At 54.7% G+C, this 13775-nt stretch overlaps 1 protein-coding gene across 2 annotated transcripts in view; it reads right to left on the bottom strand.

The window, feature by feature from the left end:
* The window catches only part of ATP2C2 (ATPase secretory pathway Ca2+ transporting 2), a 57503-nt gene that overhangs the window by 25609 nt on the left and 18119 nt on the right, over positions 1-13775 (bottom strand). For both annotated transcript variants that reach the window (XM_059382867.1, XM_059382866.1), the window contains exons 3-7: positions 12909-13025; positions 7394-7483; positions 6091-6126; positions 5932-5993; positions 2588-2696 (exon numbers count right to left, since the gene is read on the bottom strand). In XM_059382867.1, the coding sequence (XP_059238850.1) occupies positions 2588-2696; positions 5932-5993; positions 6091-6126; positions 7394-7483; positions 12909-13025 (414 nt within the window). The remainder of the gene's footprint in view (positions 1-2587; positions 2697-5931; positions 5994-6090; positions 6127-7393; positions 7484-12908; positions 13026-13775) is intronic.

Here is a 13775-nt window from a genome sequence, read left to right as displayed (position 1 = left end):
AGTCAGAACAGCTGATCGCAGCAAGAGAGCGCCCACTGTGGGCGGTGACGGATGTGCGCTCTGCAGCCCAAGGACCCGAGTTCAAATCCTCCTCCCCCCAGACTCGCGGCTGCATGAGCTCAGGTGGGCTGCTCAGTCTCTCCAGGGTTCTGTGTTCTTGTGCTCAAGTCAGAAAAATGAGTGCTGTTCCCTTAAGGTTGTGGGGGATGGAAGGAGGCAGTTTCTCCCCAGTGGTGAGCACAGACCTGACTATGTATTTCTATACACACATTAGTTCTCTCCAGAAGAGAGAGAGAGAGAGGCAGGGAGTAAGGGCGAGTGTCTGGACCAAGAAGGAACAAAGCTGTGTGTGTGTGTGTGTGTGTGTGTGTGTGTGTGTGTGTGTGGCTTCCAGTGACCTCCCAGGCACCAGGTCAGCTGAGGGGGCGACCAGTCAAAGCACAGAACCCACACGATACCAGTGGGCACCCAGAGGAGGCTGGGCCTGAACCCACCTGAGGGCTCTGGTCACTTGCTGCTCATACACAGGCAAGACTCCTCCCATCCCCCACACCCAGCCGGCCTCCCACCTTGGAGACAAAGCGTTACTTGGAGCCCTGACAGGTCCCATTCAATACCCTTTTCATGCCAGAAGCAGGAGAGGAAGGAGGAGGAGGAGTGTCCCTGCTCTACTGGCTGGACCAGGTCAGCCTACCCCCTAGGCCTTGACCTTCGTTAACTATGGGGAGAGAAAATGTTTGCTGACCCCCACGCACAATGCATAAAGCGCTCGTATTTGGGTGACTTATTTTACGAACGTTCCGGAACCTGCTGTTTCCTGGACTTAAAAAAGCTGTCCTAGGTCTCGGAGTGAAACAGCGGACACAAATATCCCACTGTGAATAAACAAAGCTATTGATTGTTCGGGGCAGTTGCAAAATACCAAAAGGGAACTCTGTCGTGTTTGTGCCTGGCGGTGAGGACGGAAAGCACTCTGTGCTGTGGACAGCGGGCACAAAAGAATTTAACATAAGCAGGGCAGGAAGAAAACTCATTGAAGGAGAAAGTTGCTTGGAGGTTAAAGCTGTTTCGGGGACTGGTGGAGAGCCGGGGAAGGGGTACAGGGGAGCCACCGCTGAGATGCAGTGACCGCTTACATCACACGGGGCACGGGGCCAAGTGTGTTACGGGTTCTTACCTACTCAAGGTGGAACGAACGCTAGCCCCTTTCACAGATAAGGACACTAAGGTCAGAGCGCCCAATGCTTCCCCAAAGTCACATGCTGGACGGTGCAGCGCAGGGATGTGAAACCCAGGGCACCCTGATCTCCAACACGCGCCCGTCACTCCCCTGCGTCAGGCACTGCTCCAGGCCCTCTCCATCTATGACATCCTGTAACAGTCATCCTACAGGCCTCATCACCCCCCATCTTACAGGCAGGGACACGGGCACAGACAGGTTAAGTAACGTGCTCCAGGTCACCCAGCTTGTGAAGGGCAGGCCCTCGGTTCAAACTCGGGCCGATGCCCCGCCCCAGGGCACCAACAACCTTGAGGCACAGACTCTGGGTAGCACCTGTGTCAGGCACATGTCCTCCAGACCAGCTACCCAACCCCCGAGCGCACCCCGTAGCCGGGGAATCCTGGCATCGGGAGGCAGAGCCCACCACTCGGTGAACAGATGATGTCAGACTTCCTCGTGGGCGGGGCCTGGCTCCTCTAAGGGGACCCACATGTCCTGGAATTGGAGTCAGATGCTCGTGCAGGGGTTGGGGCGGGGGCAGGGGGTAGCAGATGGTGAGGAATCCGTTCTGCTGCGGGCAGGGGTAGCGGCATGAGCCTAAGAGCAAGCAGCCCAGCCTGCTGGGGGAACTGAGAGCCGGGCAGAGCGCGTTCGAAGGGAGTCTCTCTTAGCTCTTCCCCACCGGCCCTCCACACCATTTCCTCAGCTGGCCAGTGATCCTCCAGTTCCTGAACACACATCCTCCGGAAAGAACAACATCGGGGAGATAGCCTGTGCCTAATCCTTTATCACTGAGAGCTTTAAGCAACTCTTCAGTCTTCTTGGAAGGATTCCTAAAATAGATTACCCCAGCCACAGATCCCTCTGACCTGGACTTAACCTTTCCCCGAGAATCCAGGATTATCTCCGGGACTGTGAGCTGGTCACACCAGGACACCCACAAAGGTCAGGGAACCAGCTTGCCACCCCACCCCCCCGCCTGATGTCCCCAGACCACACAACTGTAAAAGCTTGAGCTACGAGTTATGTCTTCGCCGATACGCTTCCCTGCTCGTCATTCAGCAATCTGACATCAGAGTAGCGGTTTCTAGAAACAACTCTTGTCCCATTCCTCATCCCCGGCCTGGTTTAATTTGCTACCGCAGCCTGCCGTAAGCCACAGACTCACATCACCAAACTCTCTTAGGTTTTTACTGGAAACGGGAATAAATAATTTATGGATGCAATTTGAGGGGCTTTGTGTTTGCAGTGAGCTGGCTTGCCGACTTCATGCCTTCATGTGTGCATGTATGTGTGTGACCACACGTGCGTGCGCGTGTGTGTGTGTGTGAGAGAGAGCACAGGTCAGGGTTCGGGACACCTCACCTCAGTGAGACGGATGTCTGCAGGGATCCGATCTCCGATCGAGAGAGACACAATGTCTCCAGGAACCAGGTCTCGTGCAAGCAGATGCTGGAGCTTTCCTTCTCTTATGCTGTAATTGAAATGGGAAGAAGCAAAAAAGCTGACGACATCCCTTTTGTGCACACTTTTAAGAAACTTGAGCAAAGAATAGACAATCACACTTTCTCTTTCAGTGATGGACAAACCCTTCTGTCTTTGTGGTTTTATCATATTTTTAATTACATATCCTAAATGACCTCTGGAAAAGCGTGTCGTTTCTGGGAGACCCTGGGCCTTGTCTGAAAAGTGGGGCTCCTATTCCTGTTTACTCTGCCTGGAAACAAGGCAGAACCACATGGCCTCTAGAAGTTCTGGAGGTGTAGGTCAGCGGCTCTAAAGCTTCCTTAATGGAGCCGGTAGCTAGCAACGCCCCTGTCCTTAGAGAAGACAGCACTCTGGCCACGGAGAGCCATCTTCCGTGCTGAGGGGCATGGAAGAGCAGAGCTAGGGTTGGAGTGGGGAGCACCAAGTACCCGAGAGGCCTGGGACCTCCTTTCCCTCCGGGCTATGACCCTTACCCCGGCATGTGCTTCTGTGCACAGGTTCCAATGGCAGTCCCCCCTCCTGGGGCACTGCTGCCCCAGCTGGACTCCTGCCCACCCCTGGCCCTCTTCAATTCGGCCCCTACCCAGTGGCCAGAGAGCTCTTAAAATGCAAAAAACCAGGTCACAACTCCCTCCTGCTCCTGCTTTCCATGACCTTGGACTCAAACTTGAAAGCCCTGCTAAGGCCACTTTGACCGGGACCTCTCTACCCCATTCCTGCTGCTCCCCATCTCGGGTCAGTGCCTTCGAACACAACCAGCTTTCCGGTCTCAAGGTCTCTGCCAGCCTTGGACAGTGAAGAAGACATTCCCCTCTCCTTTGTTAACAGAATTCACTCGTGCAGACAGCCACCTTTCCCCCAGCACCGTCTGTCCTAGGGAGGGCGTCCTGAGTGACCGAGACCATCGGGGCCATCCATCCCCTCTTGTGACAGGCGTGGGCCCGGGGAACGTTCCATAGCACTGGTTTTTGGGACATGAGGGGACATTTGTTGGGGGCTTGAGCACGTACACACACACACACACACACACACACACACACACACGAGACCTCTTCTTCTGTTGGATCTTTTCACATCCACCTCTGACGCCCAGAGCTGCACCCGGGTCCAGGGAGGACGGAGGGAGGCAGCCAGAGTCCAGAGCCAACAAGCCAGGGGTGGCAGCGTGACGAAATCAGAGAACCCAGTCCTTGGAGCCTGCGCAAACGAACCAGCCATGTGGCCCCCGACCTGAGATCCCTTGCTGGGAGACGATTCCGTTTCTCCGGCCGGAGCGGCTGGGCTGTCCCTGGGGCCAGAGCCCCCCCGGAGCCCCCCAGATTCACCTGCTGGTCCCTCCTCTTCCTCAGGTCTCGATCGAAATGTCCGCTCCTTCCCACACGTGCGGTCAGCGCAGCCGGACCGGCCGCTCCCGGGGCCGCTCCCACTCTTCACCGCGCGCCGTTTCCTCTCGGGGAGGCCTTCCTGGGCCCCGGGTCCGGCCCGTTCTGCCTTCGGAGCCGCCGCAGCCCAAGCTGCGGCCCAAGGTCGTCCTTCGCCTTCATCCTTGGCCTCCCGGGGAGGAGCGTGCGCGCCCCGAAGGCCGAGCCCTCGCCTTCTTGTTCGGCCGCGTAACCCCGACACTGTTTCTTCTGGCACACAGTAGGTGCTCACTAAGACACGCTGAGATCACGGACGATGGGGGACACCCAGGAGGGGCCCGCGCGGCAGGCGCTCCTTCTGAGAGGCCTCAGACACCGAGGCGGCCGCGGCTCACTTCAGTGCCCTCGCCGCCCGCCGCCACTGCCCTTAACCCTGAGGTCGTCTTTGAGAAGGGACTCCCGGGGCCATCAATAATGCATGCCACTCACTTGAAAGGCCAAGACTTGATATCTAGACTTAAGATCGGATCATCAAACCATATAAATCATTTAGGCTTCCGTTTGTCCGTACGCTGACATCACACACCCCACGTCTGGATTTCTGACAGCCTCACTTGTCTCCTTACTGAGCCCAGACATGTTTAGCGTCCCCGCCGAGCCTTCCAGAATTGACTCAGCTAGTCTCACGGTTCCACATCTCTCTCTTACACACACACACATACACACACACACACACACACACACACAGGGGCCCCTTGCTTGCGGGCTCCTTAAGAGGTGGGGCTCATCCCATTAGATCTTTCTATCCCCTGCTGTGAGGCACAGCTGTGCCATTTACATCCAAATATATGTTCTTCCCCAATCGCCTTTCAGGAAACAGTTACCACCTGCTTAACCCTTCCGAAGCCCCTGGGGTCCTGGGGTGGTGAGATAGTTGAGTCACTGCCTTTGGAGCAGCAGGTGGCTAAGTGGGAAACACCCGTGACCTCCGACCTCAGCAGAGCTGGGCAGGGGAGGGGAGGCAGACGAGGACCTTTTCTGAAATCCGTCCATCCTCCAAGGAGAGCCGCATGTGGATGACCCGGGAAGGACACTGGGAATTACACGGAGGAGAAGTCGTGCCCCTCGGGGTGGGCGGCTTCCCTTCCACCCTGGCTGTGCACAAGGGCAGCCATGAGCCCCCCGTGGGCTACTGACGCTGAGTGAGAAGAACTCACGTCCCCCATTGCCCCAGCCACACCCCAGTCCTCAGGGTCCTGTGTGAGGACTGGTGCCGTACTGGACAGCGGCGATTACAGAACATCCCAGAAAGTTCGAGTGCAGAGCACTGTGGTTTGGGCCTTCCTTTCTCCTTTTTAAACAGCTATGGTAAGGGCTGTGGGGTAATAGAAGGCGCCGTAGAAACGTCCAGGCAGGAAAGAGGCCAGCGGGGCTGCGGGGCACGTGCCTGGAGGTCACCCTTGCGCCAGCTCGCCCGCAGCCCAGCGTCGCCAGCCCCTCCCATCCCCTCCCGGAGAATCTTATGCAACTTCTGAATGCAGGAAAACTGGGCACGGCTTTGCACACCATACCACGGGTCTCGTGGGCTGCCCTCTTCCAAAGCCATTCCCGCCATCTGTGGCCCCGGCCCAGGCACCTTGATTAGACCCTAAGAGACTCGAGGCCCAGAGAGGTAGAATGACAGGCCCAAGGACACACCGGAATCTCCTGGCAGGGCAGACGCCAGGTCTCCCAACCCCTGGAAAGACACGGTCCTCCTCCATCATGCTACCAGGGACACAAACTTGGCCAAACTTCTACCAAATTCACCAGCACATGGGCTCCGATGAACCAGAAAGTTCCAGGGAATCTCTGACTTACCAGTTACACTCGGGAGGGACAAGCTTGGTCAGCTCCTCTAGGGACTTCTCCGACCTGTACTCCTGGCAGCAGCACAGCGAACACCATAATCAGGGGTGGGCAATCCGCACCATCACACCCGGGTTACCCTGACCCAGACCTCGGGAACTAGCTACACACCTGGATGAAGGCGACGGTGACCACGATCAGCACGGCCTAGGGAGCAAGCGGGGAGGGCGGCGTCAGCCCCCAGCTGTTGGGTGAGTGAGTGAGCCCACGGACGTAGGGCGCAGCACTCCCCCTTCCAAATAAATTTCCTTTCTTCTTGCAAACCAAGCCCACAGAAACCTACAAAACAGATGAGCCCCCCCCACCCCCCAAAAACAAAACAAAAAACAAATCAGAAAAATCATCCCAAATTCTGGCATTCAAAGGTTCACATTTTAGGGTAATTCTAGATTTTTCCGCATAGACATACAACACAGGATCCTATGGTACAGACGTATTCTTTTACAAACTGCCTGTTCACACGCTGTACTGTAAACATCATTCCGCCTCAGAGGTTACGGACGTAGCTGCAGCCTTTTAAACAGAGGAGCAAACACCATTGCTTGGAAGGAGCCTGACTGTGTATTTTTTTTTTAAAGATTTTATTTATTTACTTGTCAAAGAGAGAGCGAGAGCAAGCACAAGCAGACAGAGTGGAAGGCAGAGTCAGAGGGAGAAGCAGGCTCCCTGCGGAGCAAGGAGCCCGATATGGGACTCGATCCCAGGACGCTGGGATCATGACCTGAGCCGAAGGCAGCTGCTTAACCAACTGAGCCACCCAGGCGTCCCCTGATTGTGTATTTTAAAAGAGCCCATGACAGACACAGGGAAGCAAGAATGACAGTCATCAAAAGGTATTCAGGAAGAGCCAGATAGAAAAGGCCATATAATATAATATTCTATTATATAAAACAGCTGCAGAGGACAGAGAGCCAGAGAGCGGACCCAGGGAGGGGTGGGGGCTGGTGATGGGGGGGCAGCTTCCTTTGCCGACCATTTTAGCTCTAGCTAGAAGGGAATGTGCTAAATGCCACTGGATTGTATATTTCAAAATGGTTATTTTTTTTAATCATGTGACTTTCACTTCAATTAAGAAAACCTTCTTTTTAAAAGGGCGCTCAGCCATTGTGTCTGGGAAACACCTTCAAAGGACGGCTCTGCTGCGGGGTCATGGAAGAGGGGTTCACTGCAACACTGTTCCCAAAAACAAGGAACTAGGAGTCCCTGTGTATCCACCGACACAGTGATGGCAAAATGACCCAGGACGTCTCCGCAGGGGACAGAGAAGGACTTTCCTTTCTTTCTGCTGTATTTCCCGTTTTTTCTCTACAGCCACACTCTTTTTTTCTTGCCTAATAAAATGGGCAAAGACTCTGTAAGCCCCTGGGCAGTGGGGTCTGGGAGCCGGCGCTGCTCGCACCCGCCCTGCACTCACCACGGCGATACTGACGGCATCCTCGTACTCCTTCGTGAGGACGCTCACCAGGGCGGAGGCCAGGAGCAGCAGGATCAAGGGGTTCTTAAACTGCAGAGAGAACACAGGGCAGCGGGGGTGGCTGCGGTGAGGGGAGGTGTTCTCTGCTTTTGGCTCAGGGCTGGGCTTCCAAGCCAGCACGACAGTGAGGTTCTCCTCCACCCGAAATCCCACCCGTGCAGTTCCACGGACACTGGCTTCCTGGGGGACATCCTACACCGTGCCTGTCTGGACAGCAGCCCTGGCCCTGCCTTGGAGTTCTTGGTCTCACCCTACCAGGTCTCCGTGACACAAGGTCAGGACGCAGCCCCTCTGGTGGCCTGCCAACTCTGGTCCTGCACGGCCAAGGAGCCCCCTTTGCTACACCAGTTCCCCAATGCCATGTGTCCCAATCACACCCATGTGCCCCTGGGGGCTCTAGTGAGGCCTGAGAACCAGTATCACAGAAATTTCCCAAAAGGATTTTTACTTTATTGCTCTGTGTATCTACTCCCTCAGGTCACAGATCTATTACACAGTAGCTCATGCTTCAGACAACTGAATGGAAACATAACGACAAACACACAAAAAGAGGAAAACAGAGAGTGGACCAAAGATCAGGATCAAAGTAGAAGTTAAAATATCAGTGTGCAAGTCCTGTTTTCATGGTTTCAAATGGGCTGTGCATTTGGCCTTGAGCTTCCCAGCAGCCAAGGTAAAAAGAGGAACGTGATCAGATGTGTGATTCATGTTGCTCACGAGAAAAAGTATGACATGACACTGGTCATGTCAGTGTGGAGGAAGGAGGGACTGAGTGCCCCTTACTCCCCACCCCAGCCTTGCTGTGCTTTATCTCCTCTGAACGAGGGACAGGACATTTTGCGGGCAGCTCACCAGCAGCCCTGACTTAGCTGCACCATCTATTCTGAATCCTCAAGACTGAGCAACTTGAAGACATTCCACTGTCTGAGCTACTGTTTTTCTGACTGCATCAGGAACTTGAAACGTGCATCAGAGTTTCAGAGATGGACCTTACTCCATTGGCCACAGGCTTCTCCCTAAGGGTGAAGGCCTCCGGGTATAATTTTGTGGACTCTGTAACGCGTTCCATGGGCATGAAGTCCCAGATGAGAAAAAGGTCTTAGACTCAAACGGTGTCAGGGATACAGCACCCGAAAGCAAAGGGCAGGGTTCGTTCTGACTCTGCTTCAAACAAGTCAACTATAAAAAGGAGTCTTTGAGGCACGTGGGGGAAAACGGACAGTGGACCCAGCACTTGAAGTGGCCCAGGCCAGTGAAGGGATAATGGTACTAGTGGGACAAGAGTATTGTTGTTACGGTTTAAAAAAAAGAAAAAAGTCCTCTAAAGATAGAGATACACAGCGAAGGACAGGTGACAAAAGGATTCAGCATCTAGAATTTGTTTTAATTTTTTAAAAGATTTTATTGATTTGACGGAAGAAATCACAAGTAGGCAGAGAGGTAGGGGTTGGGGGTGGGGAGCAGGCTCCCTCCTAAACTGAGAGCCCGATGTGGGGCTCGATCCCAGGACCCTGGGACCATGATCTGAGCTGAAGGTAGAGGCTTTAACCCATTGAGCCACCCAGGGGCCCCTAGGGTTTGCTTTAAAATGCTGCAGGAAAAAAAGGAGATGGACAAAAGTGGGAAATGGACCGGTAATTATTGAAGGCGGATAATGGGCGTCTGAGGGTCATTATATTATGCTAAGATTTTTTAAAAAAAGTTTGGCCAGGGGCGCCTGGGTGGCTCAGTGGATTAAGCCGCTGCCTTCAGCTCGGGTCGTGATCTCCGTGTCCTGGGATCGAGCCCCGCATCGGGCTCTCTGCTCGGCGGGGAGCCTGCTTCCCCCTCTGTCTCTGCCTGCCTCTCTGCCTACTTGTGATCTGTCAAATAAAATAAATAAAATCTAAAAAAAAAAAAAAAAAAAAGGTTTGGCCAGTGAAGCCCCAGTTTCGGTTCTGACGGCACCTGACAGTGCAGGACACGGGTGGGTCTGGGGCAGCTGCAGGGGGAGGGGCTGCACTTGGCGCTGCCTGGCAGAGCTCACGGCCAAAGCCACAAGCACTCACGGGTAGAGGCGGACACACCCTTTCCTCAGAAGTCCAGGGAGGATGAAGTCCAAGAGCAGAGGGATATGTGAGCTCAGGAAAGCCCAGCGGAGGGGGCATCCCATCCGGGGCAGCTGTGATAAATGACCACAGCCTGGGGGCTTAAAACAACGTAGCCTGATTCTCTCCAAATGAAGGTGTTGGTAGGGCCAAACTCTCCCTGGCGATTCTGGGAGAGACCCTTCCTGCCTCTCCCAGCCTCTGGTGCTGGCCCGCCATCTGTGCTGTTCTTAGATTGGAGACACACCCCTCCGGTCTCTGCCACTGTGCTCACATGGCCTTTTCCTGCCTTGTGGGTGTCTCCATGTGTCTCCCTCTTCTTATCAAGGACATCAGGGACAGGATTTAGGGCCACCCTAATCCAATAGGACCTCATCTGAACTAAGTCACACCTGCAAAGACCTTATTTCGTTTTTTCTTTTTTTAAAGATTTCATTTATTTGACAGAGAAAGGGAGAGAGCAAAAGCAGGAGGAGTGGTGGGCAAAGGGAGAGGGAGAAGCAGGCTCCCCAACGAGCAGGGAACCCAACGTGGTGCTCGATCCCAGGACCCCGGGTTCATGACCGGAGCTGAAGGTAGACACTTAACCAACTGAGCCTCCCAAGCACCCCAAGACCTTATCTCCAAATAAAGCGCTATTCAGAGTTCCAGGTAGACATGAGTTTGAGCAGGGCGCTATTCAGCCTAGCACAGGAGGGAAAACACCTCTGTCCAGCAGAGCTAAGAGGAAGATTTCATTTCAGCCCTGAGCCCACCACAAACTTGCTATCCTGTTGGGCAGAAGTGAGGTGAGAGATGCACAAGCAGGGGCTGAAGCCCCAGCATGCACCAGTCACCTGACTTCTCCAGTTCAACTTCTGAAGCTCGGTTACCTTCACGTGAGCCCAGCCTCTGCTGCCTCAGGGCCTTTGCACTCCCCCTGATTCTGCATATCCTTCCTCCACACCGTCCCACAGCTCCCTTCTTCACTTTTTTCAGGTCTCTGCTCGAAGATCAGCCCTTTAGGCACCAGTCAAACGGCTCCCCTGAGCACACAGTCCGAAACAGCTGTCCTGGGATCATTTCCTGTCCTGCACCTGTCCTGACTCGTTTCTCCCCATCACACTGCCTGGGTGATGTATTATATAGGCAGCTGTCTGTCTGCCTTCCCATAAGTAAAAAGTTGGTCTGGCTGCAGCTTTCTGCACAGTGCCTAGCTCAAGTCCAGGAACATAAGCATTTATCTAGAATGAATGAGTGAATAAAGCAGCAAGCGCCCAGTTTTCGTTGGGGCAACTCAAGGCTTGGTGGGGTGAGAGCTCCTACTCAGGTCACAGAGCAGACATCAGCACTAGATCTGTCCTCCCTCGGGTGCACGTGCTCCTGTCCAGGTCACTTCCACAGCGCCTCCTGGCTCCTTGCCCTCCCCTTCCTTCAGGCTGCACCCACCCAGGACTCTGGGAACACCAGGTCTATTTCTGGACAGCAGGCCCCTCCAGCCATGGGTTCAAGGCTAGCTCAGGGGTGCGCAGTCCTGGCCGGGACCCCTCTGAGTGCTGGGACCAGTGCTGGTCTCTGGCCAGGCCTGGACCAAGAGCCACCTTGAAGCCCAATTCCAATCCCATAGGCTCAGCCTTCTCCTGAGCTGGACCTGGACATTTCTTCAATGCTGACATCACCAGTACCCCCTCTATCCCCATCTTCAGACCATCCCAAGCACCTGTCCAGTCGGTGTCATCCAACACAAGTGAGTCACCATGAAGTCCAGCAAACAGGTGCCAGACCCAATGGGAAGGCCCTGCCACAAGCCACATGGGCTGCTTTGGCCACAGATGGCCAGACCCTTCCTGGCTCAGGGCCCTTCTAAGCCCACACATTCAAAGGAGACAGGCAGAAAGGGGTCTGCTTCCCTGCTTGAAAAATGAGCCCCCGAGGTTCTCAAAGAAACTCAACTGCCCACGGGTTCATGTAGGCTAGCCGGATCCAACACCTGCAACGTTATCAAGTCCTTCACATGCGCTAAGCTGTCCGCTTCTCGAGTCAAACTCAGAACGGTGGGTATGTATTAGAACCATCTTCTAGAAAGGGAAAGCCGGGGCCATCTCTGGAAAGGCCCTGGCTGGCGTCTGTGGGAGTGTTAACAGGGCGGAAGGAGGTTGGCCGTGGAAACAGGAGAGGGTCCTGGAGGAAGGGGCAGCCAGAGCAGGACTGAGCGAGGCCCAGCGGACAGGAGGGGCATGGTCCATCCCCACCGCCAGCGTCAGCCTGCTTCCTTGAACTCCAGCTTCCAGGAGCCACGGCGGCTTCCTTCCAGCCCGGGGATTCCGGGAAGCTGTCAGGCTGGCCAGAGCCACCCGCTCACCCAGAAGCTGAATTTGGTGCCACGTGCGTCAAGGAGTCACATCCCCCGTGAGCAGAGACCTGACCGACGAGTGACGCAAGGAGGGTAGAGCGCGAGGATGCTGCGAGGAGGGCTGTGATTGGTCCCCAACCAGCCAATCACGAAGCTTTACACGCTGAGCCAATAGAGAGGCTGCTGAAGCCTGCGGGGGGGGGGGGGGGGCACAGAGCCAATCGGCAGGGGTCAGGGATGGGAGGGACTTCAGGAGGCCACGCGGGGGAAACCGAGGCAGTCTGAATGCCCTCGGGTATCTGGGGTAATCAGCCTGTGAACTGCGGTTTCTGAACGGATACTGGGTAGGTGGTCCCCCGGTGGCGCGTAGGCATCCGAGTTCTGTGCCATCCACCTGGCACGGTGGCAGCACCAAGCGCCGAGGCGAAGAAGGACAGGGGCTCTGGAGCCAGCGGCCGGGCTCTACTCCCTAGCGTGCCCCTTACTGCCGTGGGCACCAGGCTCCAGCGGCCAGGCAGACTACAGGACAGCCGGTTAAATTTGAATTGCTGATAAACAAGGGACATTTGGGGGGGGTATCATTATGTTCCATGCAACATTTGGGACATATTTATACCAAAAAGATGTATTTCTTTGGAATTCAAGTTGAACAAGGCATTCTACTTGCTAACCCTAGCAATCCTACACAGCCTGGGGGAAATATTTCAACTCCTCTGCTCCCCCTCGTCGCCTCAAAATGAAGAGGAAGACGAAGGGAGTTAATGCTCACTCGCTCGGCTCGGGGCCCAGCTGGTGAAAACCCTCTGTGCATGTAACAGCTCTCATTCATGGTCACGGCTGCCTGGGTGATTCGAGAGCTACCCACGGCCATGCCTCCTGCTGGCTAAAACCAGCCTGCATGAGCAGGGAGCTTTCTTTATCTTGGTACCCCTGCACCCCAAGACTGGTCCAAGGACCCCCCCGGTCAATATTTAAAGAACGAATGACTACCCCACCCCTCTGGCTTGCACTAGTTAATGCAAGGAATGACACCCACCTGATCGAGATACTTCTTCCACACGGGTTCGGTGTTATCAGCGACAAATTCATTCCAGCCATGGACCTGTCTCCGCTGCGACACCGAGAACTCGGACAGCCCATTTTGTAAGTCCACCTGGAAGGACACGGTTAAGCACGGGCTCACCAGTGGGCCCTGAAGGACCGGGAGCCCACCTCACGGAACTCCCGCGCTGGAAGCCGGCCACTTCCCAAACCGACCAGGAAATTGGGCTGTCCGCCAAGGAGAAGGAACTTGTTCAAAGACCCCGAGCAAACAGCAACAGAGAGAGCGGGAACACCCACATTCCAGTTCTTTCTTGCCCTATAATTACTGCACAAAAGACAACCTCAAGCCTAAATTTCAACGAGTGCGGTTGTAGCAGGAAATCCCAGACATGTTGAAATGCTTATATTTTCTTCTTTTTAAAAAAATGGGCCTTGGGAACCTGAAATGGTACAGCAACCATGCACAACAGGATGGGGATTCCTCAAAACATTAAAAATAGAATCTTCACATGATGCAGCAATTACCCTTCTGGGCGAATAGATACCGAAAGAAGTAGGTCTCGAAGGGACGTATGTGCAGTGCTATTCGCTCTCTTTTTTCCCCCCAAAGATTTTTATCTCTTTATTTATTTGAGAGAGAGAGTGTGTGGGGGTGGGGCGAGGGAGGAGCAAAGGAAGGGGGAAGAGGAGGGGAAGAATCCCAAGCAGATTCCCTGCTGAGCATGAACCCCGACCACGCGGGGCTGCCTCCCATGACCCTTGACCCATGAAACCAAGAGTCAAGTCGGAGGCTTAACCGACTGAGGCACCCAGGCTTCCCTAGCAGTGCTTTTCTCAAAAGCCAAGTGGAGGTGGCTCG

This window comes from Mustela nigripes, chromosome 17, assembly GCF_022355385.1.
Source record: "Mustela nigripes isolate SB6536 chromosome 17, MUSNIG.SB6536, whole genome shotgun sequence".
NCBI classification, from domain to species: Eukaryota; Metazoa; Chordata; class Mammalia; order Carnivora; family Mustelidae; genus Mustela; species Mustela nigripes.
Note: the sequence above shows the minus strand (reverse complement) of the source record. Positions and strands in the feature narration are given on the sequence as shown.